This window comes from Poecile atricapillus, chromosome 12, assembly GCF_030490865.1.
Source record: "Poecile atricapillus isolate bPoeAtr1 chromosome 12, bPoeAtr1.hap1, whole genome shotgun sequence".
In the NCBI taxonomy this organism is placed as follows: domain Eukaryota; kingdom Metazoa; phylum Chordata; class Aves; order Passeriformes; family Paridae; genus Poecile; species Poecile atricapillus.
In genome coordinates, this window is record NC_081260.1 from 1,610,276 (window position 1) to 1,637,930 (window position 27,655).

General features: G+C 47.7%; 1 protein-coding gene and 1 long non-coding RNA gene across 2 annotated transcripts in view; both read left to right on the plus strand.

Moving 5' to 3' along the window:
* LOC131583659 (uncharacterized) overlaps nt 1-27,655 on the plus strand; it is a 124,196-nt gene that overhangs the window by 90,629 nt on the left and 5,912 nt on the right. The gene's annotated exons all lie outside the window — the stretch shown is intronic.
* On the plus strand, nt 4,078-25,889 carry MTMR8 (myotubularin related protein 8). Its single transcript, XM_058848005.1, has 14 exons — nt 4,078-4,151; nt 5,642-5,764; nt 6,713-6,875; nt 9,031-9,188; nt 10,733-10,861; nt 12,119-12,253; nt 13,940-14,072; nt 15,442-15,551; nt 16,420-16,545; nt 18,067-18,116; nt 18,680-18,880; nt 19,266-19,394; nt 20,122-20,248; nt 20,806-25,889. Exons 1-14 carry the CDS (start codon nt 4,128-4,130, stop codon nt 21,031-21,033), a joined length of 1,836 nt encoding a protein of 611 aa, XP_058703988.1. The 5' UTR covers nt 4,078-4,127; the 3' UTR covers nt 21,034-25,889.

The window sequence follows — 27,655 nt, forward strand, 5'->3', positions numbered from 1 at the left end:
TTCCTTCCTTCCTTCCTTCCTTCCTTCCTTCCTTCCTTCCTTCCTTCCTTCCTTCCTTCCTTCCTTCCTTCCTTCCTTCCTTCCTTCCTTCCTTCCTTCCTTCCTTCCTTCCTTCCTTCCTTCCTCCCTTCCTCCCTTCCTCCCTTCCTCCCTTCCTCCCTTCCTTCCCTTCCTTCCCTTCCTTCCCTTCCTTCCTTCCTTCCTTCCTTCCTTCCTTCCTTCCTTCCTTCCTTCCTTCCTTCCTTCCTTCCTTCCTTCCTTCCTTCCTTCCTTCCTTCCTTCCTTCCTTCCTTCCTTCCTTCCTTCCTTCCTTCCTTCCTTCCTTCCTTCCTTCCTTCCTTCCTTCCTTCCTTCCTTCCTTCCTTCCTTCCTTCCTTCCTTCCTTCCTTCCTTAAATTTTTGGTTCTCATTCCTACGTTTTTGGGTTCTAGGCTCTTTTTTGAGGTTCGAGACTCAGAATTTTGGGGTTCTCAACTGAGAATTTTGGCTCTAGGCTCTGGTTCTGGAGTTCTGGGCTCTGGTCTTGGGTTCCTAGACTCAGAACTTTGGAGGTTCTAGACTCTGGATTTTTTGGGGGGTCCTAGGCTCTGGATTTTCGGGGTTCCAGACTCGGGATTTTCGGGGTTCCAGACACAGAATGTTGAGGTTCTAGGCTCCGAACTTCGGGTTCTAGACTCAGGTTCTGGGTTTCTAGGCTCTGAATTTCAAGGTTCTATACTCAGACTTTGGGGTTCTAGACTCGGGATGTCGGGTTCGAGACTCGAACTTTGGGGTTCTAGACTCAGACTTTTGAGGTTCTAGGCTCTGAAATTTTGGGGTTCTAGACTCTGGAATTCAGCTCAAATTCCCTCAGCTCCAGCCCGGGAGTGGGAAAAGGGAGGAAAAACTCCCCCAAATCCATGAAATCCGCGGGAGAGGATGGAAACCTCCAAAGCGATGACGCCACTGGCCTGGAAGAACTCGGCCTCCCCCGTGTCCCACCCTGGGATTAACTAATTAATTAATTAATTGGATTAATTACCCGGGTTAATCACAGCTGAGGCAGCGCTGGGATCAATCCCGTTTTTCCCCTGGAAAATCCATCCCTGCCTTTATCCCAGCACCTCCCGGGGGGGAGGAAAATTTCTTTTCCAGCCCGGAAAATTCCATATTTTTTCCCATGGAATTGGGGTTTTTCCCTGCCCTGTTGGGGGCTCCTGTCCCCCCCAGAGGGTGCCCGGGATTTGGATGTTTTTCCCCAAGAAAATTCCCAAGATTTTCCCTGAATTCCCAGCTTAGGGAGCTGCCAGGCCTGGGACAGATGTTTTCCATAAATAACCAAACAAGGAGCGCACGGGAACAGGGAAAGCAGATCCAATTAGGCCGGAGGAATTCTCTGGAAAAGGGCTGTGCTTTCATTATCAAAATACCAGATTTTACCTCTGGATTCCGGGTTCTTTTTCCCAGAAAAAACCTGGCAGGGAGCGCGTCCCTCTCTCCCTAAATCCCGGCCCAATCTCCTCATCCCAACCCCTCAGAAAAGAGATCGGGAACAGCTGAGCCAAAAAAAATAAACAAAATAAAAGCAGGGAGAAAAGGGTTTTGCCAAGGGGAGGGGAAATTCGCTGGAATTCGCTGGATTTGCTCAAAGAAAAATTGATTTTTCTGCCGCTGGGATTTTGGCTCGGGATCCCCCGGGACTGGGATTTGCAGGGTGGGTTTCACTCAAATGGACACTTTGTTGCTTTAATTCACTAAAACCTCAAAAGCAACAGCGGGAGCTGATCCCGGCCTTTCCCACCCCACAAATCCCTCTTTCCTTTCCTCTTTCCTCTTTCCTCTTTCCTCTTTCCTTTCTTTTCCTTTTCCTTTCCCTCATTCTCTGTTTATTTCCTTCTGACCCCTCCCTTTGTCTCATCTCCTCAGGCTCAATAAATGCAGATTTCAGACACAAGATGGGCACAACCCAACTTGGGAAAAGCCCCCTGGAAGAATTCAGCTCTCTTTATTCCTTGAGATTCCTGCTCAAACTGATCCCTGTGGCACAAGCTCGGGGAGAAGCAGTGAGTGTGGCATGGCTGAGCAATGCAGATGTTCCTCCAGCTCTTCTCATCTCCACGTCCTTATTTCTTCCCTCATTATTTAGTTTTGCCTTGTGTTTCTGCACTTTCCTTTGGGAAGAGGAGGAATTGCTGTTCCACAGGTACATTTTGTGCGTTGCTGCAAGGTCCCCTAAATGGTGCCCACTCCATTTCTTATTAACTTTATAAACCACCCTCATCCTTCTGCAAACCCCAGGAGAAGCTGCCGAGGGGGAAAAAAACCTTTGGATCACGTGAAGCACAACACAAAGCCTTAATTAACGAGCGCTGCCCCCACTAATTGCAGAGGAGGAACCTGTGCTGCTCCAAACTGGGAATTACAGCCCGTGTGTCTCTTCTTTCCATGATCTGAGTGGGTTTGTAGGAGGGGTAGAAATTATGGAATATGGAATAACACCCGTGGAAGGTGTCCCAGCCCATGGCAGGGATTGGAACTGGATGAGCTTTCTTGTCCCTTCCAACCCAAACCAGTCTGGGATTTGGATTATGGTGTAATTAAAAGCTGTCTATTCTCAGGCTCAATACAAGATCACCAATAATTTAAACCTGTAAGTTTTCAGGTTTGACACAAGATCACCAGTAATTAGAACTTGTAAATTTTCAGGCTCGATCCAAGATCCCCAACAATTAAAACCTGCACATTCTGAAGCTCCTGAAGGGAATTTTTCAGCAATTCAAGGTTTGGGTTGGAACAAACCCCTGGGAAGCTGCTGCCCTTGGGGCTGTGAGACACCGCCACTGATTGCAGGAATGAACAACAATTCCAGCAGTTCTCCGGGATCCAGGCTGGGCACCCACGAGACACAGCATCGTGCTTGGAATTTAAAATCCAAGGCAAACAGGACGAACAGGTGTTACTAGCTGTGGGAAGTGGGACAAGTGTTAACGTGATAAATGTGCCTCCAGCCCCTTTCTGGAGAGGAGGATGCTGTCAGCCTGCTGCCCCTCCAGACGGCACAGCTGATGGCCGCATGCTTTGAGGAGGAGAAAAATGTGTTTTTTCCCTGAAATATTCCCTGACAGCTCCGCGAACGCCGGTGGTGGAAGGGAGAAAGGCAGGGGGAGATGGTGGGACTGCAGCAGGATGGAGAGGAGGATGAAGGAGCTCCCGAGGGCTCCGGGCACATCCCGGGCGTTCCAGGAGCATCTCGGGCTCCGGGCACATCCCCGGGAGCTCTGGGAAGAGGGGCTGGGCATATCCAGGGGGCTTCGGGCACATCCCGAATGCTTCGGCCAGGGGATCCGGGCACATCCCGGGACCTCCGGACACATCCCGGAGCTCTGGGAAGGGGGTATGGGAACATCCCAGGGACTCGGGGAAGGGGATCTGGGCACATCCTCTGCTCTCCGGGCACGTCCCGGAGCTCTGGGAAGGGGGTATGGGAACATCCCAGGGACTCGGGGAAGGGGATCTGGGCACATCCCGTGCTCTCCGGGCACATCCCGGGGGCTCCGGCCACATCTCGAGGGCTCTGTAAAGGGGCTCCGGGCACATCCCGGGGGTTTGTGCAAGGCTCCGGGCACAGCCCGTGCTCTCCGGGCACATCCCAGGGGCTCTGTGAAGCTCCGGGCACATCCCGAAGGTTTGTGCAGGGCTCCGGGCACATCCCGGGGGTTTGTGCAGGGCTCCGGGCACATCCCGGGTGTTCTGTGAAGGGGCTCCGGGCACATCCCGGGGGTTTGTGCAGGGCTCCGGGCACATCCCGGGGGTTTGTGCAGGGCTCCGGGTACACCCCGGGGGCTCTGTGAAGGGGCTCCGGGCACATCCCGCACTCTCCGGGCACATCCCGGTGGCTCCGGGCACATCCCGCACTCTCCGGGCACATCCCGGGGGCTCTGTGAAGGGGCTCCGGGCACATCCCGGTGGCTCCGGGCACATCCAGCACTCTCCGGGTACACCCCGGTGGCTCGGGGCGGGCGCTGCCCTCAGCGCTGCCCTCAGCCAAGATGGCGGCGCGCGCGCGGCTCGCGCGAGGCGGGCGGGGCGGGGCGGGCCGCGGGCGCTGATGGCGGCGGGGCCGCCCCTCACGGCGGGGCCGGGCGGCCATGGAGCACATCAGCACCCCGAAGGTAACCCCGGCCTCCCGCGGCTCCCCGCCGCCGCTGCCGCCGCTCCCCCGCCGCCGAGCGGCCCCCGCGCCCTCGGGGATGCGGGCGGGGCGGTCACAGCCGCGGTGCCCCGCTGTTCGTGGCGCTTCGTGGGGAGGGGGTTTCAGTGGGGGGCAGAACCCGGGGTGGTTTGGGGGCGATTCCGGAATTATTTCCTTTCTGTCAAAGCGCGGAGATTCCTCTCAGCCCCAATGAGTGAACCATAGGGTGCTTTTTTTCCTTCCCCCCCCCGCCCCCCTTATTGAATTAAGTCAAACAGGAGCTCCGGGAATGCTGTACTAAAAGGAATTGTATTTATTCAGGCAGCAGTTGATAGTGTAATTTTATCCTTCGCTGCAATGAAGGTTATTGTTTCTCATTTTATTATTCTGTAGGATGTTAGTTTGGGGATGCTCCTTGCTGCTCTGAGGTGCTCTGCTGGTCCTGCAGGTCTGTAGTGCCCTGAAAAGGGAAATATTGTATTTAATAGTTATATCTGCTGAAAAACACAACCTGCTAAGAGGACACTGAGCCCAGGCCTCAGCTCTCCAATTCATTTGCTGAGATTTTCCGTGATGTACTTGAGACATAAGGAAGCTCACAGATTCAATACCCAGAACTAATCTATTATTTCCTGCTAAAACATTTGTTTTCATTGTCTATCCAATTATTTTTTCCTATTATTTCTGCTTAATGGTGAAAGAAAAAATCCATCTGCGTTCATTAGGCAGCAAATAGGCCAGGAGAAAATCAATCCAGCACTGTAACATATTTTATTATGTCTGCTCTGATGTTCTTTAAAGCTGTTTTTTATTAATTAGCCTGGTGTGGTTTATGAAATACACTTGGAGGCCAGGAAGTGAGTTACAAGAAGTAGCTCCTGACAGGGAGTGAGCAGTGGGAAGTCAGACTGGAGAGGGCTGTTCCTTTTAGAGCAACATGTTGATCACCCTGAGCACAGACAAATCTTTCCCTTGCAGGTCTTTGCTTTGTTATTTCTGCAGCCTCACACGGTAACAAACTGGGATCATCTTGGCTACAAATCCAGTAATCCTGTTAGGATTTGCTGGTGCTCAACCTCGGCTGTTTGCTTAACCTTTATGGCTTTAATTCACAGAGAAATAATTTGAGTTTATGGTGTCAGGCTGACTTGGTGTTGCAGGGGGGACTTAAATTCTTGTCTTTTTCTGTCTTGCTTCATGAGCTGTGTATTAGGAGTTCAAAGAGTGGAGATCAGCTGGTGCTTAGGTAGTTCTTCCATCAAAGCTGGACTTGGAGGAATTGTGAAGGGTGGTCAGGTCCTGGAAGGGGCTGCCGGGGAGGTTTGGAGTCCCCATCCTGTCTGAGGAACAACTGGCCATGGGCTGGGTGACCAGGGAGGAATTGGGCACAGGCTGGATGATCCTGGAGGGCTTTTCCAACCTCACAGTGGTGGGATTCTGTGGTGTTTTCACGCCGTGTTCCTGCTGCAGGTGGAAAACGTGAAGTTGCTGGATCGCTACACCAACAGGAAGGCAGTGAGCGGGACCTTGTACCTGACAGCCACACACCTGATCTACGTGGAGGCCTCTGCTGAAGTCAGGAAGGAAACATGGGTATGGTGGGCTGGAAACACACCTGGAAAAGCTGCTTCAGGTCCCAGAATGGATTAGATGGGGAGAAACTTGAAGGATCGTCCCATTCCACCCCTGCCATGGGCAGGGATATCTCCCACTATTCCAGGCTGCTCCAACCTGGCCTTGGAACTTCCAGGGATCCAGGGGCAGCCACAGCTTCTCTGGGCACCCTGTGCCAGGGCCTTCCCACCCTCACAGCCAGGAATTCCTTCCCAATATCCCATCCAGCCCTGCCCTCTGGCAGTGGGAAGCCATTTTCCCTTGTCCTGGAACTTTATGCTGTCATTTTCAGAATGAACAGGTGTGGGAATTCCAGAGCTGTAGTGGTCTTCCAGAGCATTTTGATACCAAATGCTTGCCAGAAACAGCTGGTTCAGAAGGAAGTGAGCACAATGGTGACATGACTCGATGGAGTTCACTCATGGAATTCGTGTCAGTTCAAGGAATGTAGAAACACTTGTGTAATTTCCTATTTCAAACTCGATATACAAGACTGGTAAACATGAATTTGCAGCTTTTAGTGGTGCAGAACTAGCAGTGAAATGAGCCTATTTTGTTAATTCTAAGGTGAAGTGGGAATGACTTCACCTTAGAATTAATATTAATACATAATATTAATACGTAATATTAAGGGAATACATAAGAATGTATTTCTTATGGAGGTGAAAGGAGAGCCAAGTGCACCAGGAAAACTGAGCTGCACATCTGCCTCTGAAAGTAATTTATGTACCTCTGTGTTTTCAGTCCTGCTTTAGTTCCCTGGCTTTTGGGTGCAGTTTGTTTGATTAATATCACAAATAAACTCATTTTCTGCTGCTCCTTAGCTGCAGGAAGCATCAACAGCTTGATTATCACAAAGGTTTCCCATCTGCTTGCACTGCTCACAGCTTTATCAGTGACAAATGATGTTTATTCCCTTTTCTCCAGATCCTGCACCACCACATCTCCAGCGTGGAGAAGCTGCCCCTGACCACGGCTGGGTACCCCCTGCTCATCCACTGCAAGAACTTCCACGTGGCTCACTTTGTGATTGGGCAGGAGAGGGACTGCCAAGACGTGTTCACCTCCCTGCTCAAACTCTCCCAGCCAGGTACTGAGCTTGGGAATCTGTCCTGGGAATCTCTGGAATGCTCCAAGACGAGCCCTGGGAAAGCTCTGCTGCCCCACGGTTGGGTTTGGTGGGGAGGAGTGGGATCAGAATCAGCTTCCAGCAGGGATGATGGCAGGGCTCAGGGAGCTGAGCTCTGAGGAGATCAGATCACATCTTCTTCCAAACTGAATGGTCTTGGGAGCCAACAAGAAAGATGGAGAGAGATTATTTACAGGAGCCTGGAGTGACAGGACAAGAAGGGATGGATTCACACTGAGAGGGCAGGCATGGGTGGGATATTGGGAATGAAGGAAGGAATTCCTGGCTGTGAGGGTGGGCAGCCCCTGGCACAGGGTGCCCAGAGAAGCTGTGGCTGCCCCTGGATCCCTGGAAGTTCCAAGGCCAGGCTGGATGGGGCTGGGAGCAGCTGGGACAGTGGGAGATGTCCTGGGGGTGGCACTGGATGAGCTGTTGCAACCCAGACCTCTCTGTGATTCAGTGGCTCTGGCAGTGGGAGTGACGTGGTCTCCCATGAGGAACTTGTGGAGAGCTGTGCAAAGTTCATATCCCAAACCTGGCCACTGTCACTCCCTTGTGTCACCCAGCTATTGGCTGTGTGCAGTTCTGCCCTTTCCAGCTGATGCAGGCATTCACAGAATTCCCAAATCCCACAAATTGGCATTTTTGCCGTGTTTCCAGCAGCGTGGTTGGGCTGCTCTGCAGTGTTTGCTCGCTTGTGAAAGCCTGTGCTTCACCCTGACTTGGAGTCACTCTTAGAGTGTGAGCCAGACACCCTCAAAAGCCTGTGCTCTCTTCTAGCTCCAGCTTTTTATTCCAGCATGGATGAATCTTCAGGCTTTTCTTGCAGGACAGCATTCCACTGAGCTCCTACCTGGCTTCTGCCTCTGGCAGCCTCTGCTTTTGGGGTGCTGGAACCAGTATTTGGAGTTGTGTTGTTACAAGGATGTCATTTGTAGTTGCAATTGGTGATGGTGTCACCAGGCTGAGGGAGGGGAATTAATGGCACCAGGCAGCTTCTTGCTGGGCTGGAAATCCTGTAGGAGAAATGGGCTTTGCTGAGTTTAGATATTCTAAAAATTGAGATTAAGGCCTGTGTCTGTTCCCAGCACCCCTGCACTTGTGCTTTTTGGGGTTTTCTTAGCTCTGAAGTTCTGCCTGTGATGCTGTTGCTGGCAGGTTTGTGGTGTTGCATTTAAAAGCTGTCACTGCTCTTTGAGGTTTGAAAATTAGAAGTTTGGGTAGTGCCTGAAGCGTGGGAGGTGTCACTGCAGGGGCTCACTTTGGCCTCAGCTGTGTCAATGCTGTAGCTCTTTCTTTTCTTCTACTTCTGGATTGTAACAGCACATTTTTGTTTTAAGATGTTTTGATGTTTTAAGATGATTTGTTTTAAGATGTCTGAGTGTGCTCCCTTCATGAATTTTTGGCAGAACACATCTTTACAGATGATTTGCACACATGTGATGGACAGCTCTGGGTTACCTGCTCAGTACCCAGCTGCTTCATCAGCCTCTGAGAGCTTTCCCTCTGTCTCTGGAGCTGCCTTGGGAATCAGCTGGATGAGTTGTTGGTTGGATTTACGTTTTGTGAAGAGAGGGAAGGAGGTTGGGACGATAAATGTGCACTTGTCAGAGCCAGCCTGAAGCCTTTGTTGGGCTGACAGCAATATTCCAGACATCCCTCAGGTTTTCCAGTCTCAGAATTTGTTGTTGAGCAATGACCTTACAGGTGTGCAGGAGCTGTTGTATGAACTCTCCACAGAAAACAGATCTTTTAATCCATGTTTTCTTGTGTGGGTTAATGATTGGGATATAAATCCCATCTCACATGCTTACTACAGCAAGTTCAGGAGGAAATCATTTGTTCAGGAGAAATTACTTCTTCCAACTTGGGCTAAAACACCTTGTTAAAATTAATGTATCTCCTCTCATGTGGGAACTGATTATTGGAAATTCCTGAGGCTTTCAGGATGAATTTCAGCACTTGGTACTGTCCCAGCCAAAAATCTATAAAACGTTGAGAAGTCTTAAATACTTTGAATACTCCTCAGTAGCACTCAGTCATTGATTTCCAGAAGTTTTGGCCTCCCTGAATGTCTTTGCATCTCATGTTGATTTTTTTCCTTTCTCCTTCCCAGTGAAACCTGAAGAACTTTATGCTTTCTCTTACAATCCTAAAATGTCCAAAGAGAACCGGGAAATGGGATGGAAACTGATTGATCTGAGACTGGATTACCAGCGCATGGGAATTCCCAACGACTCCTGGGAAATAACAGATATTAATAAGGACTATGAGGTAATTCCTGCCCAAAGGAGCCATTTCATGCACTATCTCCTTGTTGTTATTAATGACAGCCCTGCTGCTGCTGCCTCTGGGGAGGAAGGAGCTCGCTTGGTGTGGGTCAGAGCACATCATCTCAATGGGGAGTTGCAGATAATGATGCTCCAGGAGAGCTGCAGAGTCACCTTGCTGTGTTTGATCCCCCTGGCAGGGGAGCAGAGCCTTGTTTTTCTGCAGAAATGTCAACCCATCTGTTAGGCAAAGCCTCAAGTACCCTGAGCTGCTTTTGGTATTTCCAAAGCCTGTCCCACCTGGCTGGTGACAGATGTGGAGGAGAGAAGGAAATGGCAGCAGTTTGGATTGGTGGGGAATGAGGCAGAGTGGGGAGGGACTAGGGAAGGAAGGAAGGGAAAAACAGCAGTGGAAAACAGACCTTTTTTTTGCTTTCTCAGTTGAATCTTCTGCTATCTAAGGGCCCTCTGTCATTTCAGTCTGAACTGCCTGCTGCTGTTATTTTCCCTGAAAGGCCAACTTGGATCTAAACAACATGAAACAAAAGCATTTGTCAGCAAGCTTGTTCAAAATCCTGCTCCACATTATTTCCCTTTTTATTTCCTCTGGGGCTGTGTGCAGTCAGACCTGGCTGTTGAAAAGCAAAGCAAGCAACTCCAAGGAAGACACCAACATATTTATAACCCTGAATCCCTTTCCCTGGTAACTTTCTGTACTTTAAACTCTGACTTGAAGAAATCCAAGCCTGTGCTGTCAGAGGGCACTGCCTCTTTTTGACCTGCCTGGAGGCCTGAATTGAGCTCTGATGTGAGAGGTGCTGTTCCCAGTAGCTGCTGAGGGCAGCTGGATGTGGCCATCTCAAATCATTCATCACTCTGAGGCTTTGCTTGCTGCTGTGCAACTCTCAGGTGTTTTAGGGTTTCCTCACAGTTTCCAGCCTGTGGTTTAGAATTGTCAAGCCTGATGTAAAGCCAGGCTTGGAGAGCAGCTTGTCTGGGAAGTCCATGCTGCAAAGACCGTGTTTGTTTGAGGAGAAAGGATGAAGCTGCCCTCTGAGGATTCCACCTGAGTGCTGGAAGTGCCTTTCAAGTTGCAAAACATTTTTTTAAAGACAGTTGTTCTTAGTTTCTCCTTTTGTGAGAAGGAATTGTTTCCTGGCAGGGTGGGCAGGCCCTGGCACAGGTGCCCAGAGCAGCTGTGGCTGCTCCTGGATCCCTGGAAGTGTCCCAGGCCAGGTTGCACAGGGCTGGGAGCAGCCTGGAAGGTGTCCCTGCTGTGGCAGGGCGTGGGATGGCTTTAGTGTCCCTTCCAACCCGAACCATTCTGTGAATCTAAATTAGAAACTCCCATCAAATTTCTGGATTTAAAGAGCTTCCTTTGAGTCTGCATCGTGCAGTCCAGTTTTGAGGCTCAGCTGCAGAGTTGATTGTTTCCTACATTGTTTTCCTGAATACTTTGCAACCTAATAAGCTAAAGATGAATTTTTTATGAATTTTGAAGTGCTCAGGAGCAATGTCTGTGTTTTTTTTTTCTCTGTTTTCCCTCAGGTTTGCAGCACATACCCTCCTGAGATCGTGGTGCCTCGAGCTGCCACCAAGGCCGTGGTGATGGGAAGTTCAAGGTTCAGGAGCCGAGGGCGGATTCCGGTGCTTTCTTACTTATACAAGGAAAACAATGTCAGTGCTTCACTGCCTGCTGCCTTGGGGGGAATCAGGCTTCTCCTTTTTGTCCAGTTCCCTTCTAATGAAAGGAAAGAATAAGATAATTATTAGATTTGAGGCCTTTGAGAGCTGTGCTTCTCTTAATGGCTTTCGTTCTGAGTTACAGAACGAGCTAAAGGCAAATGCTTGGAATGCATCCAGAGCTCTGCCAAAAGCACAGACTTTCCAAGCTTCCTGTTGGGAATTTTTTCTTAATCAGCTTTCAGCAATTCCTTCTGATGTGGGGTTTTTTAATCTCCTCTTTAGCTATATTGAATAATGTTTTATCAAGTTATATGTTAATTTGGCTGGATTTTCTTAGTGTTGAAGAGGAGGAACCACCCTGAAATAAATCCCCACTGGTTCAGAATAAGTGAAGGTTTCATTTTATTTTTTTTTTCCACTGAGGACCAAAATGTAAATTTGTAACTTTGCTGCCTCAGCAATGTTTTAGATGCTGATGTTAGGAAAATTCAGTCACAGCCAAATTGTTGTTTTCCTGAGGAAGCGTGCCTTGACCTGGGCACTGCCTGGAGTTGTGCTGGAAACTAATGAAATTTCCTTAAAATACACCCAGTGCTGCTCTGAATGTGCAACAGCAACGACTGATAAGGAAAAAACTCAAAAGAATGGTTTGGAAATAGAAACCAAATGGAAAACATGAGAAATTGCTGCCTTCCAGTACCTTCAGGGGGCTCATGGGAAGGAGGGAGAGGGACTTTTATAGGGGAACATAGTGACGGGGTAAGTGGGAATGGTTTTAAACTGCCAGAGGGCAGGGTCAGATGGGATTTTGGAAGGAATTGTTTCCTGGGAGGGTGGGGAGGCCCTGGCACAGAGGAGCTGTGGCTTCCCCTGGATCCCTGGAGGTGTCCCAATCCCTGGAGCACCCGGGGATAGTGCAAGGTGTCCCTGCCATGGCAGGGGGTGGAATGAGATATTTTGAAGGTCCTTTCCAGCCAGCCATTCTGGGATCCCATGAACTGCTGTCATTTGGGGTGGTGACCATCAGGCAGAGCAGGTTGAGGAGAGCCTCCTCATTCCCAAATTTCCCGTGAGTGGCGCAGTGCGTGTCCACCGTGGCAGCAGCCCTTCAGCAGGAGCACAGAGGGTGCTTCAGCTGTGACTGCCAGGGCTTTGGGGCAGCAGGAGAGGCTGCAGCTGTGAGGCCAGAGGGGTTTGGGGCAGCAGGAGGGGCAGTGCAGCAGGGCTGACTCTGTGTTTGTGTTGCAGGCTGCCCTGTGCCGCTGCAGCCAGCCCCTGGCCGGGTTCAGCGCGCGCTGCCTGGAGGACGAGCAGATGCTCCAGGCCATCCGAGAGGCCAACCCCGGCTGCCCCTTCATGTATGTTGTAGACACGAGGCCAAAGGTACCTCCATGGGCTCTGGGCTGCTTTTAAATCTCTTGTCTGAATGAGCAGTGCTGTTTCCAGTTTGTTCTGGGTGGGTCCTGCAGCAGGAATGTGGGGTCGGGCTCCTGGTTCAGGGTGTACAGCTGGAATGTGGAGTGAGCCCAAGGATTTGCCCTCCTGGGGTATCCTGGGTTTGAGGTTAGTGTTCAGGATGACCTGGCTGGGACAGAGAAGCATTTTCCTGCAGAGTCCTAAAGGATAAAGGAGAGAACTGGAAGTGGAGTTGGAGAGAAGCCTCAGGATTCAGTTCCACGAGGCTGAAGTGCTTTTACTGGCAGATCTGGGAGGAAGTGCAGCTCTGAAAGCAATCCCTCCCTTTTTTTTTTTTTACTTTTAAAAATAACACTCATGATGGAGCTTAATACAGCTCAGCACCAGTATTTGGGGCTGGAACTTGAGAGCTGAGGGTTTATTTGAGAGGAAATATTTGCAAAATGAAAATTTTAATGACTGTCATCTTGAGGAACTGAGTTTAGAAACCAATTCCAATTATTCTCTTGTAAACATATGGATTAGGAGTGTTGGTAGAAGGCAATTAGAACATGAGGGTTTTCATAGCACACAGTTATTTAAATGCAAAGATCTAAATTGCTCTGATTATTTGAAAATGGAGCTTTCTGAGAACCTGCTTCACCATTCAGATCTTGCAGTTATTTTATATAAACTACAAGTTTAGTTAAACTATGGTGAGGGCCAGAAAGAAAAAGTCATTTTGGGGAAAAGAGGGAGCATTTCACATCTTGCTCCAGTGTGTATTTTGGCTTTTAGTGTGACATTTCCTAGAGATCCCCTGTTCTGCAATGGTATGTGCATTTCTTTTGGTACAGACAGCAGAGATGTGCCACTGAAATCCATCACTGGTGGCAATTTGTGCTAAAGCATTTGGTGACAAGGGCAGAATTTATAATTGCTGACACTTCTCCTTCTAAGCCAACCTGTGCCACTGTGGCAGAACTGAAGCACTGGGGTTATTTTATGGTTCTAAAGGTGTCTCCACCATATTTGACTCTTCTTTCCTCTCCCAAAAGCTGCCCAAATTGATAAGGGGGGGCTGAGCTGCTCTGTTTTGTGTCCCCAACAAAGATATCCTGGTAGCTCTTGAACTGGCTTGGGGGATTTTAAGAGCAAGTGGCTTCTTTTCTACTTCTCTCCTGCAGTTGCTCTGTTCTTTCTGCTCAACTTGAATTTGCTATGTTTCCCTCAGGTACCTTTATTTCCTCTGTGCATGTATATCCATGAAAATTTGGAATTCCTTTACTATTTCTATACCACCATGTATGTAAAAATGTTAAAAATTGCTTTTCTAGTTCTGCTTTCCTGTGCCTGTCTGAATTTCCTTAGGTAAACTCACAGTTAGGGCAGGTTTGGTGTCTCTGACAGCAGCAACTGGGGGATTACACTACCCTAAGCAGGGCTTTAATGAGTCTCTGACTAATGAACTACAGTAATTGTAATGAAACAGCTGAAAGAACTGTCTGGGAGGTGGGGAAGTACTGAGTAACAGCTTTGTCCAGTACATTTTCTGAGAGATTTAAACAAAAATCAAAAAACCAACCAACCAACCAAACAAAAAGGACTTGCAAAACAGCCTCTCTGAATTTGGTCATGATTTTCTCTTTCTTTCCTGCCCCTTGAATTTTCCAGTTGAATGCCATGGCAAACAGAGCCGCTGGGAAGGGCTATGAGAATGAAGATAATTATGAAAACATTCGTTTTAAATTCATTGGCATCGAGAACATCCATGTGATGAGGAGCAGCCTGCAGAAACTGCTGGAAGGTGAGTACAGCCTTGTCTTTCTTACCCCCCTGGACAGAACTTCCTGCTGAGTATCCAGATGTTCCATGCACAAACGTGTTCTGATGCAAGCAAAGTCAGCATCTTGCTTTGTTTGCTGCATTCAAGTGGCTGAAAGCATTAATGCTGTTAAAATGCCTTCCTGCTTGACATTTTCTTTGTTCTTGTGCTTGGTTTTATAGTGGTTCAAAATTAGCAACTAATACTAAAAACATGCCTTTGTGAATGTGCCATGTTAATAGAAGAAGAAATATTACATTTTACAGCTAAGACAGTCTCATGGATGCTTCATGGCTTATTGAAAGAAAGCCAACAGAGATTTTTCAGAAATGCTTTTTGGGGTTTGCTATATTTGGAGTATTAACAATATTTCTGAGTTGAAATACAATTTTGGCATGATCTTCCAAAGACTTGAGTCTCATCCATACTTTGTTCTAACTTTTCATTTCTGATTCCTTTCAACTAAACTTCTTAAATTAATGTTTTAATCCATAATTATTTGAGAATGCAGAGTAATTAAGCTCATTGTGATCATAGGGAAGAATAAAAACAGGGTAAAAGAATCACCTGAGCATTGGGGATTAAGAGGGTAATGAGGCCCAGAGTTTCACCAATAAAATTTTGGAGAATTTTTCAATTCAAATGCTGTCATCCAAAATAGGAGTTCATTTAGTTTTAGTAACCACCATAATGCTCATCTTTTTTTTTTTAATGGTTGGGTAATTGATGCTCCCAGGTGGCCCTGCAGGACCCATGCTGACCTTGGACAAAAATGGGGCTGTTCCCACCCAGCAGAGCGTCCTGATCACAACCCTGAGTCCTCAGCTGCCTCTTCCTGGCAGAATTATTTTGTGGTGGGAGAAGAGGCAGAATAAAAACTTATTTTCTCCCGTGTTCTTCTCCAACAGTGATAAAATCTCATTCACTGGGGCTCATGGACTGTTCTGAACTTGATTACTCTGAGTATTTTCTGTGCTGGGTTTCATTAGAGCAGCTGAGTTGCCTTCAAGGTTAGACTTGTTATTTCTGTCTCTAAATTAGAGAGAAATCAAATCTTTGGGAAGTGAGTGAGTGGTTGTAGATGTGATGGTGATTTAGAGTGAAGTAACAGCTCACTGCTGGAAAAAACACAGCTGAATAAATAATGAGTTACCCTTTAAACAAAGAGCAGGAGAAGATTTCCAGAGCCTGAAATCCTCACAAAACCAGCGGTTTTTTAGTTATGAATTTTAGATACGCAACCATTAGTGTGTCCCTTGGACAGGATAATGCTGCAAGCACTTGAAGATTTTTGGAGAGGTAATGAGGAGGTGCAAGGGCTGCTGTTCTGATTCTCTGTGTCTGTTCCCAGTGTGTGAGATGAAGTCCCCCTCCATGAGCGATTTCCTGACGGGGCTGGAGAACTCGGGCTGGCTGCGGCACATCAAGGCTGTGATGGATGCAGGTGTCTTCCTGGCCAAGGTAAAGCTGCTCTCCAGCTGCAGCTGCATTCCAAAATGCCTCCTGGTGTGTTGGGGATGCTGCAAGGTTGGGAAGGTGGCTCTGGGGAGAAGGTGTTGTTCAGGTTGGCTTAATCTCTCCAAAAATGTTGGGTGATGCTGGGCAAGTACAGCTCCTGTGTTCTGTATTGTAACAGGGCTTTATTAGAGCTCATTTGAAACATAAGATCACAAAATGTGAATAAATGACCTTTATAAACCTTTCTTTATAGCAGTGCAAACAGCTCTGTGCTCGTTATTCATCCACTGCTCTGCTTTAATCGAGGGATTGTTTTGACTGATTTCTTTTCTCCTGATTCGATGTGATGTAATGGGCAGTAATTTTAAATTATTCAACACAGTCCTCGTTTCTGCAGAGCTGGTGGCTTTGCAGGTCAGGCAGGAGGAAGGAAATCACTCAGGAGTGGTAAAGGGTGTGCAGGAAGTGTGTGGTGAGAGGAGCGAGTTGTAAACGTTGGTTGTCCCTTGCAATTTCCCCTCCTCACAAGCAAGAAACTCTGGTGTTTCTCTCCTGTCCTAAGTGGAAAAAGGTGATGGGATGGGGGGAAGTTGGCATCAACTCTTCTAATTTATCTTGAAGTTCTAATCCCTCGGTGTCCAATTATTTTTTTACTCATCCACCAAATTTGTTCCTCAGAGGAAGAGCCTGGGAATCCTTGGCCTTCCAGAGATTGCAGGGGCTGGTTTTTACCAGCTCTAGCTGGGCCTTCTCGTGATGGACTGGTGCATTTCCACAGGCCAGGGGAGAGATGAGCAGCATTCCCCAGGGTTTTGGGGTGGTGCAGGTGAGGGACAGCATTTCCCTGAGCTCTTGCTGTGTTCCCTGGCAGGCTGTGAGGGAGGAGAGGGCCAGCGTGCTGGTGCACTGCTCCGACGGCTGGGACCGCACAGCCCAGGTCTGCTCCCTGGCCAGCCTCCTCCTGGACCCCTTCTACAGGACCTTCAAAGGCTTCATGGTAAGGACACGCTGCAATCCCAGTGCCAGCAGGCCCTGGGGAAGGGCTCAGGCCATTTCCTGGGACAGGTGTAGGTGACCTACATAGAGCAGCTTTGGTTCTGTAACCAGCTGGAATTGCTGCGAGCAATTGGCTGACAATTCCCAAATCCTTGTTTCCTGCAAGGTCTGCATGGGAGCCACTAATGAGGGATCTCAGCAAAGGATGCAGCTCTGGCAGCAATCCAAAAGTGCTGGAGGAGTTTGTCCTGCAGGTCTCTTATCTGCTGGGATTTGAAATTGGGTGAACTCAGCCCTGTCCCCTGTCCATCAGTCAAATCTTCATCATTTTTTTAAATCCATTTCATTTCAATTTGGCTGTTTGCTTCTAGTACAGGCTTTTTTCTTAATTTGCAGCCATCCCTGCATGAATTCAGGGCACTCTGTGATGTTTCTTTCCATTCACCTCTTGTTAAATACCTGAAGAGCTGCTCTGTCTCAGGAGAGCTCCCTGAAGGAATCCCTGAAATCAGAACAATGCACATTTTGCCTTTTCCAGTGCCAGGACTGTTTCTTTGCATTCCACGCTGGTTTTATTGTTTCTATTTTTGTTTCTGGATCAGACTGCAGTCTTTCAACAGTTAAAAATCCACCAGCACATGAAACATCTGCCTGGGCTTTGTCTCTGAGCAGTCCTGCCTGAACTGAGAACAGGATTTAGCTTAGGAGGAGGAGCAGTGACACAGACACATCCCTGCCTGTCCCCATGGTTTGTAGGCACAACCCCTCTGACTGGGGGTTATTCCTAAAGGAATTCAGCAGCAGTGCAAAGAATGGGAAAATTCAAAAAACAATTTAAATGAAGTTTTTTAAGAACTCTCTTGTGAGTTTCTGCTTCCCTCATCTTAATCTGGGTGATGATAACAGGAATTATCTTTAGATATGATCCAGCAAAGTAATGATGGATACAGCTTCAGCCATGTGGTTCCTTGTGAGACATCAGTAGGGAAAACAGATTATTTTATCTTATTTATCTGTAAGGAAAACAGATTATTTTACCTGTAAGGAAAACAGATCATAACAGTTATTATTCTCTGTAACTGCAGGCATCTATTTAAAAAGTGCCACATAGTTCTGATTTCATCCTGAACTCCTCATTATGCAGCTGTACTTCATCTGTTAAACATTTGTTAAACTCCAGTTGCTGATTTATTTTGCTGAATATCACAACACTCTTTTCCAAATTAAATAGCACAGTGCAATATTAAGCTGATAATTCTTTGAGCTCAATATATATATATATATATAAAATGATTTTAACAACTAAGAAACTCCCTCAAAATGATAGTTTTGAAATGAGTTCTGATTCCAGCAGGGCCATTGCCTTGGTAACTGGATAATCTATAGATCACAATTCCTGTTCCTATTGTTTTCTGGGGATATATTCATAGCAGTAGGGTCAGCAGGTTGTCAGGTTTTAACATCAAAGGCTTTGTTTTGCTTTTTTAACCAAATTAATTCTCTTTTCTTAATGAACCTGCAGGTCCTGATAGAAAAGGAGTGGATTGCAATGGGCCACAAGTTCTCACACAGGTGAGAGGGGCACATTCCCCTGGGGGGAGTGAAACTAAAACTGTCTGCAGGTTTAGGGGATCCCATGAAAAACTGAAATGAAAAGGAGAAAACATTGGGAAAACATTGGCATTGGTGACATAGAACCAGGGGCTGTTATTTCATTGCTGTGTTTTTATTGCTTTAAAAAATCATGGTTTGAATTCTACCTGCAAAATTCTATTATTTGAGGAGTGTTAGTCATGGAAATCACAGAAACATGAGGGTTGGAAAAGACTTCCAAGATCACAGAGTCCAACCATCACCCATCAGCAGCCCTAACCCATGTCCCCAAGTGCCACATCCACACATCTCTTGAACAATTCCAGGGATGCTGACCCCATTCTCTGGGCAGCCTGTCCCATCCACAGTGCTCCAGCCAGCCCTGCTGATTCTCCTGCAGCCTCTCCTGGAGAGGATCTCAGCCACTTCCTCAGGACTTGCCCGAGTTCTAAGCACAAACTTGACCTGGAAGGAAGCTGATGGCAAAGGGACATTTTGTGGTGGATGACAGAGGGTTTATTCTGCTTTTTGCACCTCTCTAGGTGTGGCCACCTGGATGGGGACCCCAAAGAGGTGTCCCCTGTGTTCACTCAGTTTGTGGAGTGTGTGTGGCAGCTGATGCAGCAGTTCCCCTGCTCCTTCGAGTTCAGCGAGCGCTTCCTGCTGGAGATCCACGACCACGTTTATTCCTGCCAGTTTGGCAACTTCCTGGGCACCTGCCACAAGGAGAGGGAGGAGCTCAGGTGAGCTGGGGGTTCCTGGAGCCAGCAGGCCACAGATCCCTTGGAATGTCTGAAAAACATGCAGGATGGTTGTGTTTTATGGAATTGGAGATGGTGGAACATAACCTTTTATCAACACAATGTTGCCCTTAGCCAAAGGGAGAAAAGAATATGAATTACATCCCAAAAAAAAAAAGATGTTTTAGTTTGGAGCACAATAATAACTTGCAGATATCCCTTCTGGTCAGGAGAGTGTCTAATTTAATATCCTGTGCTTATGAAATCAATCAGGTCCAGCATAAAAACAATTCATATCTCCCTTAATCTAATTCTACTCCCAACAGCTGCAGTTATTAATCCACTTGCTGCTTTTTTTTGGTGATCAGATGTTCTTTGTACTTGCCAGAATCTTTGAGAAGACCCATTCCCTGTGGCCTTTCCTCTTACAGAGGAAGCAGGAGTTGAGAAATCCTTTGTACAGAGGGTTTACAGCTTACAAAGAGCTTCAACCAAACACTCTACCTTTCAGTTTCCAGTAAGTGTCTCAGTTAAGAAGGGGAAGGAGGAAGACATTTCTTTCACTGGTAACTCAGGTCAAATCAAATAAATTTGCAGTGATTAGCTTGGTTTGTTTTGCCTTTCCCCTCCATTCCTCAGGCATAAACTAAAAGGAGCAGTGCAAAGGTGAAATAAATTCAGATGTTGTGATTAAAAATAACATTTTTAATTTGGTGTTGAGAAAAGAGGGTGGGGAAGGGCAAGGAAAAGCAGAACTTCAGACAGAACCACACACGCCCCCTGACTGTTGGCTCTGTCACATTGAAGTGTTTCAAAAAGATCCTCTTTTCCTCCTTTTTAATGTATATTAAGGAAGTCTTTCAAGCAGGAATTTTGGTGCCCAGTTCAGAGTTTTTCCCAGGCTTTGCTTCTCCCTCACTCCTGGGCCTTGCTGAGAGAGAAGGGGATGAAAATGGGATTTTAAGTGCTGTGTGTGCAAATGAAAGTTGGGAGGTTGGGCAAACCAAGGAGTGGAAGATAAACTTCCAATAAATCTGCTATTAAAAAAAAAAAAGTATTTTCATTCTATTCTAATATTTGCTGCCAGAAGTTGCCCATTGCTACCAAATTTAATCATCCAGAGCTGTGTCAGGTTTTAAAATGAATTCCTAATCTCAATTTATTAAAAACGTTAAGCAACATCTATTTGTTGGCAATAAGGTCCAGCTGAGCCCCTAATTGCCATTTTTTTGCCTGGTTTTGAGGTTCTGGTGTGGGATGTACAACCGCTTTGACAAGGGCATGCACCCCAAGCAGTGTGTGCTGGATCAGCTGCTGAGCTGCATCAGCCAGAAGGTGACACTGGAGGACAGCGCATCCCAGCTGGAAAACGTGAGCCACAACGGGCTTCACATGCCCTGGGGGGGTTGGAAAGGTTAAATGGGATTAAATATCAGCATTGAAGGCTTGTTCCAAACAGCTGGGTCAAAATGAGGGGTTCAGTGGCAAAGCTCTGTGTGTTAAAAACCCCCAAAACACCTCCAAACAAATTGAAATAGAGTTTTTAAAATACACCAGTGAGAAGAATATCAGTGTCCTTTGCTGGGGTGATGTGAGTGCTGAAAAGTTCAGCTTTCATAATGAAACACTGATGTTTGTGTCAGGCATTTGAGGATTTGTCTCCAGGTATTTCTGGTGTTTGGGTCAGACATTTGAGGATTTGTGTCCAGGTATTTCTGATGTTTGTGTCAGAAATGGCAGGATCTGTGTCCAGGTGTTTCTGATGTTTGGGTCAGACATTTGAGGATCTGTGTCCAGCTACTTCAGTGCTGGATTTCAGAGCTGGAAAAGAGGCACTGCCACAGGGCTGTTGTGTTGACACCTGTTTTTTTGCCCTCTCTGGCATCTAGGTATTAATTATTTGTTTTTATGCCTTTTTCTTTGTGCAGAAACTCCCTATCCTCGACGGCCCCTTGCCCAGCAAAGGCTGCACCTCACCCGAGGCAGGAGCTGCTGCTGCCAAAGCCCCAACTCCTCCCCAGGACTGTGCAGGGGGAGCAGCCCCTGTGCTGAGCAATGGCCCCTCCCTGGGGCAGCAGAAACACAAGGAGAGCCCAGCCCAGCCCCAGGATCTCGGAGCCTCCCGGGAGGATGGGCAGGCTCAGCACCAGGGCTGAGCTGTGGGAGCTGCTGGGAGAAGCTCTGGGGAGCTGCTGCAGCCCCCATTTGCAGCTGAGTGTGAGTAGGGGTGTGCAGGGCTGGGGGAGCAGCTGCTGGGGGACACCTCCTGCAGCTCAGGTGATGCAGAGCTGCCAGGAGCCTGCCTGGCATTCCTGGGAGCTTGGCTTTCAGTGGGAACACGTGCATTTCTGAGGGTCAGGGCTGCCTGCCAGCACTGCTGTTTGAGGCTGGAAGAAATCATGCCAATTCCATGAGGAGCTAGGCAGTAACTGCAGGAGGAAGGATGTAAATCCCTCTGTTCTCAGTGGTGGTCCAAGGTCATCTTAGACCAAGAAAGAATTTCAGTCCGTCTTCAAATGATAAAAAACCCCCCAACCTTTCTTAGCTGTGAATGAATCTCTGCATGGACCCTTGCCTTGTAGCAGAAGTGATTCATGTTTTGTTTCCTATGCATATTTGTTACACAGAACCAAACCCCCCGTGCCTTCTCTGAGACTGTGTCCCTGTCCAGCCAGGCCATGGCTGGTTTTGTGTTGGAGTTTGCAGTGTGGTGTTGGATCCTGTCTGTGCTCAGTGTTTGTCAGGAGGTTTTCTTCTGCTGCAGCTTCTCCTGGGTTTTTGCTGATCCCCTGAGTTCAGCAGCTTCTTTCCAAGCTGAGCTCTTGAGGAATCAGCTTTTCTGCACCTCCTTTGTTGATGGCAGTGCAGCAAACCCCAGAGCCAGCCTGTAACACATGGATTTGTCACAGGAGGGAGGATTGGAAATGAGGAAACACAGGAGAACATTTATGTGGAATTTTTCTCTCTTATTTTATGATCTTGGTTAAATTGAAGCGAGTTAACTCTGACAAGAGTTCCAAGGTGGAATCATTGATGAGGCAGCAATTACAGATGGATAACAGATGGGCTATGTTCTGCTATTGAAATGGGGCCTAAAATGATGAAATCACTTGCTGGTTCTTGGGAATGTTCAAGTTCCAGGAACTTTAGGGATGTTTTGTCTGTCTCATGAGCAGTATCTCTCATGGCAGTGAACTTAGGAAGAATCAGAAGAAACGAGGACTTCTCTCCCTAGGGGTTGGGTGTCACAAATGAGTGCTTGAAGGTCACCCAAAGAATCCTTGGGAGAGGCATCAACAAAAACCAGGTTTGATATAAAAAAGTGTGACTGAATTAATTGGCAAGGTTCACTCTGTTACTTGTTAAATGGTTAAAGCACATAGAGAAAAACTAAAATAGAAAATCAGGCAACAAACTAAAATCATCCACCGTGGAGGCTGGGGCTGGAAAAGGGTCAGGATGAAAGGGAGTGAGGGAGCTTCTCCTGTTGAGTCACGAGGTTCAGAGTGGAGCATCCTGCCAGGCTGAGCCCTGCAATTATCAGCAGTTCAGGCCTAAAGGTTTCCTGGCATCAGAGGATCAGGAGCAGAACTCAGCAGCAGCTGAGAATCAGCAGGTAAGGAATTGAACAAGAGGTTTATGTAGAATTTCCTACAAGCACAACAGGAGCTCCCTTAGAGGCTGGACTCACAAATCCAGAGTACTCCATAATCCAGGAGAGCAGCATTCCCAGCGCTTTGGCTCTGGCACAGCCCCAAGGACCAGGTCCAGGTGTATCCCTGGGAAAAATCCCCTTTGATTTCCCTGCTATAGAGAGTTGTTTTTATCAGAGTCCCTTTCCAGGCTGGCTGCAATTTGGGTCAGTATCTTCATTTGAAAGGCCAATAACAAAAATGTTCCACTTGGGTTGTTACTCAGGCAAGAAAAATCCAATTCCAGGGCTGTTGGTTAAGCCCAGGAGTTTGTGCTCCGGCCCTGGGAGCAGCCAGTGTTCCTGATAAGCTCAGGGTGCTGCTTATCAAAGCCTGAGGACATTTCTGAGATTGTGGTGTGGCCTTGGGGGCTTGGAGGATTCACCCCCCTCAGGAAAGCTGTGCCACTGTCCTTGTTCTGTGCTGAATTGCACAGAATCCCCCTGTGCAGCTTTATTCAGGATGCTGCTCTGCTCTCTTTTCAAGCTGTTCTTTCAATTAGGTGCTGCCATCAAGTTTTCAAATCAGTTTTTATGTTTTATAAAAAGTTTGGAAGCCAAATGAAAATGTTTAAGGCTTCCCAATCTCCAGTGAAAGCAGAAACATTCCATTGTAACACCAGAAAGTGCAATACCTGTGCTCATGTGCTTTTAACCCACAGTGAAATCACTGGGTAGATCCAGTGTCCAAAAACCAGCCAGAACCTCCCTGAATGGCTCGTTCTGGGTAAGAAAATCCCTATTTTATAAAGCACATGAAAGATCCAAGGAAGAAGAGAGCACAGAGCACTGCCTGGAATGGCAAAGAGGAAGTTTTTTAATATTGAGGGTTTGTCAGACTTAAACAAAGTTGTCAAGGAAGGAGTGGGAGCTACAAGAGTGCTTGATTAAAAATTAAACACTGGAAATACTGAGCCAGGTGTGAGTGATGGATCAGCCTTGTCTTTCTGTAATGGGCAACATCCACCCCCAAATCTGAGAGAAAATGGGACATGAAGCCAAGACAGGCACATTTTAGGACCAGTTACTCTATGGATCATCAGTTCATTGAGTATCTTTCATAATTATCATTAGAGATCCCAAACTGCAGAGGATTTTGATTGACTGCTGAAGGACTTAACGATACCGCTGGTTAATTATTGTACAAATCCAGCTTGCAGAAGGCTCCTGGAAATGTTTCTATGTTGCTTTGCCTTTGGAATTGCCATTGGAGGAGTTTAATAATCTTCCCTCATTCCTAAAAACGATACCTCCACAAAACTCCAGTGTTACTCCAAGTGTGTACAACCACCACCAGGTTACTCAGTGTTGTAAGCTTGGAATAATTTTGCTGCTTTTAACTCCAGTGGCAAAACAGAACCAAACCCAAAAATTAATGTCTTTTAAAGCTCTTGGATTTTGTGTGTATGGGCTCAGGCAAAGGCTGTGGTGTATTAAAAGCTTTTCATGCTGATGCTGGAATTTAGGAGCTGGAAAAGATTCCAGGGTTTCCTCTCTCTCCACGAGCTCATGGTGTGAAAAGCTGTGTGGGGCTGGAAGAGCAGAGGTGAGGAGCAGTTCAGAGCCCTGTCCTGAGCTCAGCTGGGAGCTGCTGCCCAGGAAGGTGTTCCCAGCTCCTGGAGCTTCCTGCCCGGGTTCTCTGCTCCCTGCAAGTGTGCAAGGAATGGAGAAGCTGCTGCTGCTGCTGCTGCTGGGGAAACTTCCTGCAACTGATTTATTCCTAGGGGAGCAGCCCTGCTTTGTGAGGTCAGAATTCTGCTTTTATTTGGAGCAGTGCAATCCTCTCCCTCTGGATTCCTGCGACCTGGAGAACTGGGAGGGAGGAGGGATCTGATTTAGTGCAGATGAGCTCTGCCTGTGTAAAACTCTGCCTTTTCTGGAGCTGCTCCTGCTTCTCCAGGACATTCCATGGCTTCTCCAGGACATTCCATGGCTTCCTGCCTTTTCCCAGTGTCGCCCGTGCTACAACCAGGTGTAACCTTGTAGTGGGCTGGTGCCTGTCCTGCTCTGAAGCCCAAGAGGGACTCATGGAGCCTCATTTGAAAAGTCTTTAATGTGAACTTCATTCTGTGGGTTCCTAAATTGGGGTTTTCCTTTGCACTTGTCACCTGTGGGAGAGGAAATCCAGTTGGTGCTGTTTGCTCTGCAGGGAATAATTGGGTTGTCCATAGTTTTAGTTCTCCATGGTCTCCATAGGGGTGAGGAAAAGCAGTTTGTGAAAGCTTTTAGGCCTGATTTGCTCTTGGTCTGTTCCTGTGCTTAGTGATTGCCTTTCCAAGTTAATTCCTTGGAATAAAAATCTACCTGCTCTGATCCAGAGCCATCCTGACTGGGCTTGGAGGGAGCTGGGAAGCTTTGGGAAGCTGTCCCAGTCCTGCAGAGTGGGATTTGCCAGGAGCTGAAGGTTCCCAGAGCTCCACAGGATCTCCAGCTGGGAATGTTGGTGTGGAGAGCCCTGGGGCTGTTGCTTCCATCGCCTCTGGAAGCAGAGAGCCCTCAGAGGTGCTCCCAAAGCTGAGGAAAAGCCTTGGAAAGGGAAGAGCTCCTATTGCAGGCTCCTTCAGTTCCTGGCAGACCTGGCCTTGGGCAGCCTCAGAGCCCAGAGGAGTTTCCTGGCACGAGGCAGTGCTGGATATCCAGGAGTGCCCAGGAGAATTCCAGATGTGTTTTCCTCTGCTCTGGAGCTGCTTTTATAGGGACCTCTCCCAGCTATTCCTGGTTTCCATCCCTCCCTCACGCACATCCAGGCATTCCCTGGGGGAGAAACCTGCTCTGAATGTCCTCTTCATGTTTTAATTATCACCCAGCACGTGATTAATTAGCTGAGGAAGCAGGGGATGGTAAACCTGTGCTTGGGACCAGGCAGCCAGGTGGGCAATTCATTAGGGCAGGTGTGCTAATGACATTAATTAATGAGTCACCCTGGGAGCTGCAGGAGCAGGGCTGAGGGGTTGTTTTTGTATCATTTCTGTATTTCCATCTATTTAATGTAGCAGAAACTGCTGGAGTAACTCAGCACTGGATCCCATCCTCCAGCTGGATTTTCCTTGGCATCCCTGACCTGATCCTTGTAGGAATGTCCCTAAAACCCCGTGTGGTGCTGGCTGGGAATGTCCCTGTTGCTGTCTGTGTCACTGGGGAGGGACATTTGTGGGGGATGAGCCCCAGTTTGTGCCCTGAGGGCTCTGTGGGGCAGAACTTCAGTTCCTGCACTGCTTGAAGCTGATCTTGTCTAGAGGAGAATTGTGTCTTTTCTCTCTGTTTGTCCCATGGAGTCTCTCTTGGATTGCAGGTATTTTTATTCCCTAAAAAAATAAACATTTTGCCTTTTTAAAGGAAGTGGCTGCTCTGTTTATTGGGTGATAAATCAGAACTCCACACTTGGAAAGGTGAAGTCACTTAAAGGATCTTTATTAATAAAGTGAGTGTGGAGCCACTTCTCCCCTACAGAACAGAAATGGGGTGATCCCCCTGCTTTGGGGGGAATGGGGAGTGCAGGGTGTTTAAACCAGCCCAAAAAGGAACATAACTCATGGAAAAAAGGGAATGTAACCAGTGGAACTCTAAGAAATCTCAGTGTCTTCTGCACACTGCTATTCTGGGTTTTTTTAAATTTTACTTATATTTTCCTTTCTATATTAAACCCAAGTATGTCCTCAGTGTTTCCTTGCTCCTGCAGCCACAGGTGTCTCCAGGCTGAATTCCTCAGATTTCTGAGGAGCAACCAGAGCTTCTGGAAGAAGCTGAGTCCCAGTTTCATGGCTCCAGAGTGAAGAACTCACAGTCCAGCTGCTGGTGCTATCCTGGAAAAATCCTCTTTTATCCCATTCTTTTTAGTCATGGATAGTGAAGCGTTAAAAGATTTGAGTGCAGACAAACTCAGCTGAGAGGAGAAGATGCTCAGGAGGGAGATTCCAGGACAAAACTCCCCTGTGAACCTGGGGAATATGCTCAGGAGGGAGATTCCAGGACAAAACTCCCCTGTGAACCTGGGGAAGAGGCTCCAGAGCCGTTAGCCAGCCCCTCAGGAATATTTTCCACCTTCAAAATGGGTAATTTCTAAGTTTTAAGGCAATGAAATGGGCCTGGCACTGGGGTACACTGAGTCCCTCGGTGTTTCTCAGGCTTTTTCTCTTCTTGCTAATTTTAAATGTTCTTAATGCTGCCAGTGAAATCCTTCATTTACCTTAATTAGGCTCGCCTTGCTTTTAATTGGATTATTAGCATTAATGCTGGCTAGAATTGATAAAGCTGCAATTTAATTTGGGAGAAATTGGGACAAAAGGTGCATTAACTGGAGTTTCTCTTGCTTGCAAACAGTTCATGGATTCCTATGTTCTCCTGGAATTTTATTTTCCTTCTCTTTGGAGGAGTGGGATGCAAAACCTCTCTCTCAACAACAGGTTTTGGAGCTGTTGGAAGGAATCCAGTGGGAATGGGCATCAATAAAAATCTATAAATACCCAAAAAGCCCCATGGATGGAGCAGGGAGCTCTGGGCTGGGCTGCTGGGGCTGCTCCTGGATCCCTGGAAGTGCCCAAGGCCAGGTTGGACACTGGGGCTTGGAGCAGCCTGGGATGGTGGGATTGGGTGGGATGGGATGGATTTTAAGGTTCCTCCCAACCCAAACCCTCCTTCTATCCCGTTTTCCAAAGGGGAAGGGGCTCCCTGAAAGCAGAGAGCTGAGCTGGGGTTCCAATGCTGCCAAAATTATACAAGAAATGACTCATGGAGGAGAAGAAGCATTGCTGGATTCCTCCTTCCTTTCTAACTCCTTATTTCGTGTGTTGATGCACCAAATAAACGGGGAATTTCCATCAGCAGGGACGTGCAGGGATGCTGAGCTGCTGTCCGTGCCCTCTCCTGGATCCCAGCTGGATCCCGGTGCTCTGGAGCCACTCCCATGCCCCAAGGTGAGCAGCCTCTCCCCAGGGATGAGTTTTGGAATGCTGGGAGCAGATGTGAGGGCACAGAGGGACATTCCAGAGCTGTGCTGTGGCCCTGACTCCCGCCCCAAAGCAGGAGACACAACAGCCCCACTCCCCAGCTCTGCTTTCCCGACCTTGAGCACTGTTAGTAAATCCCTA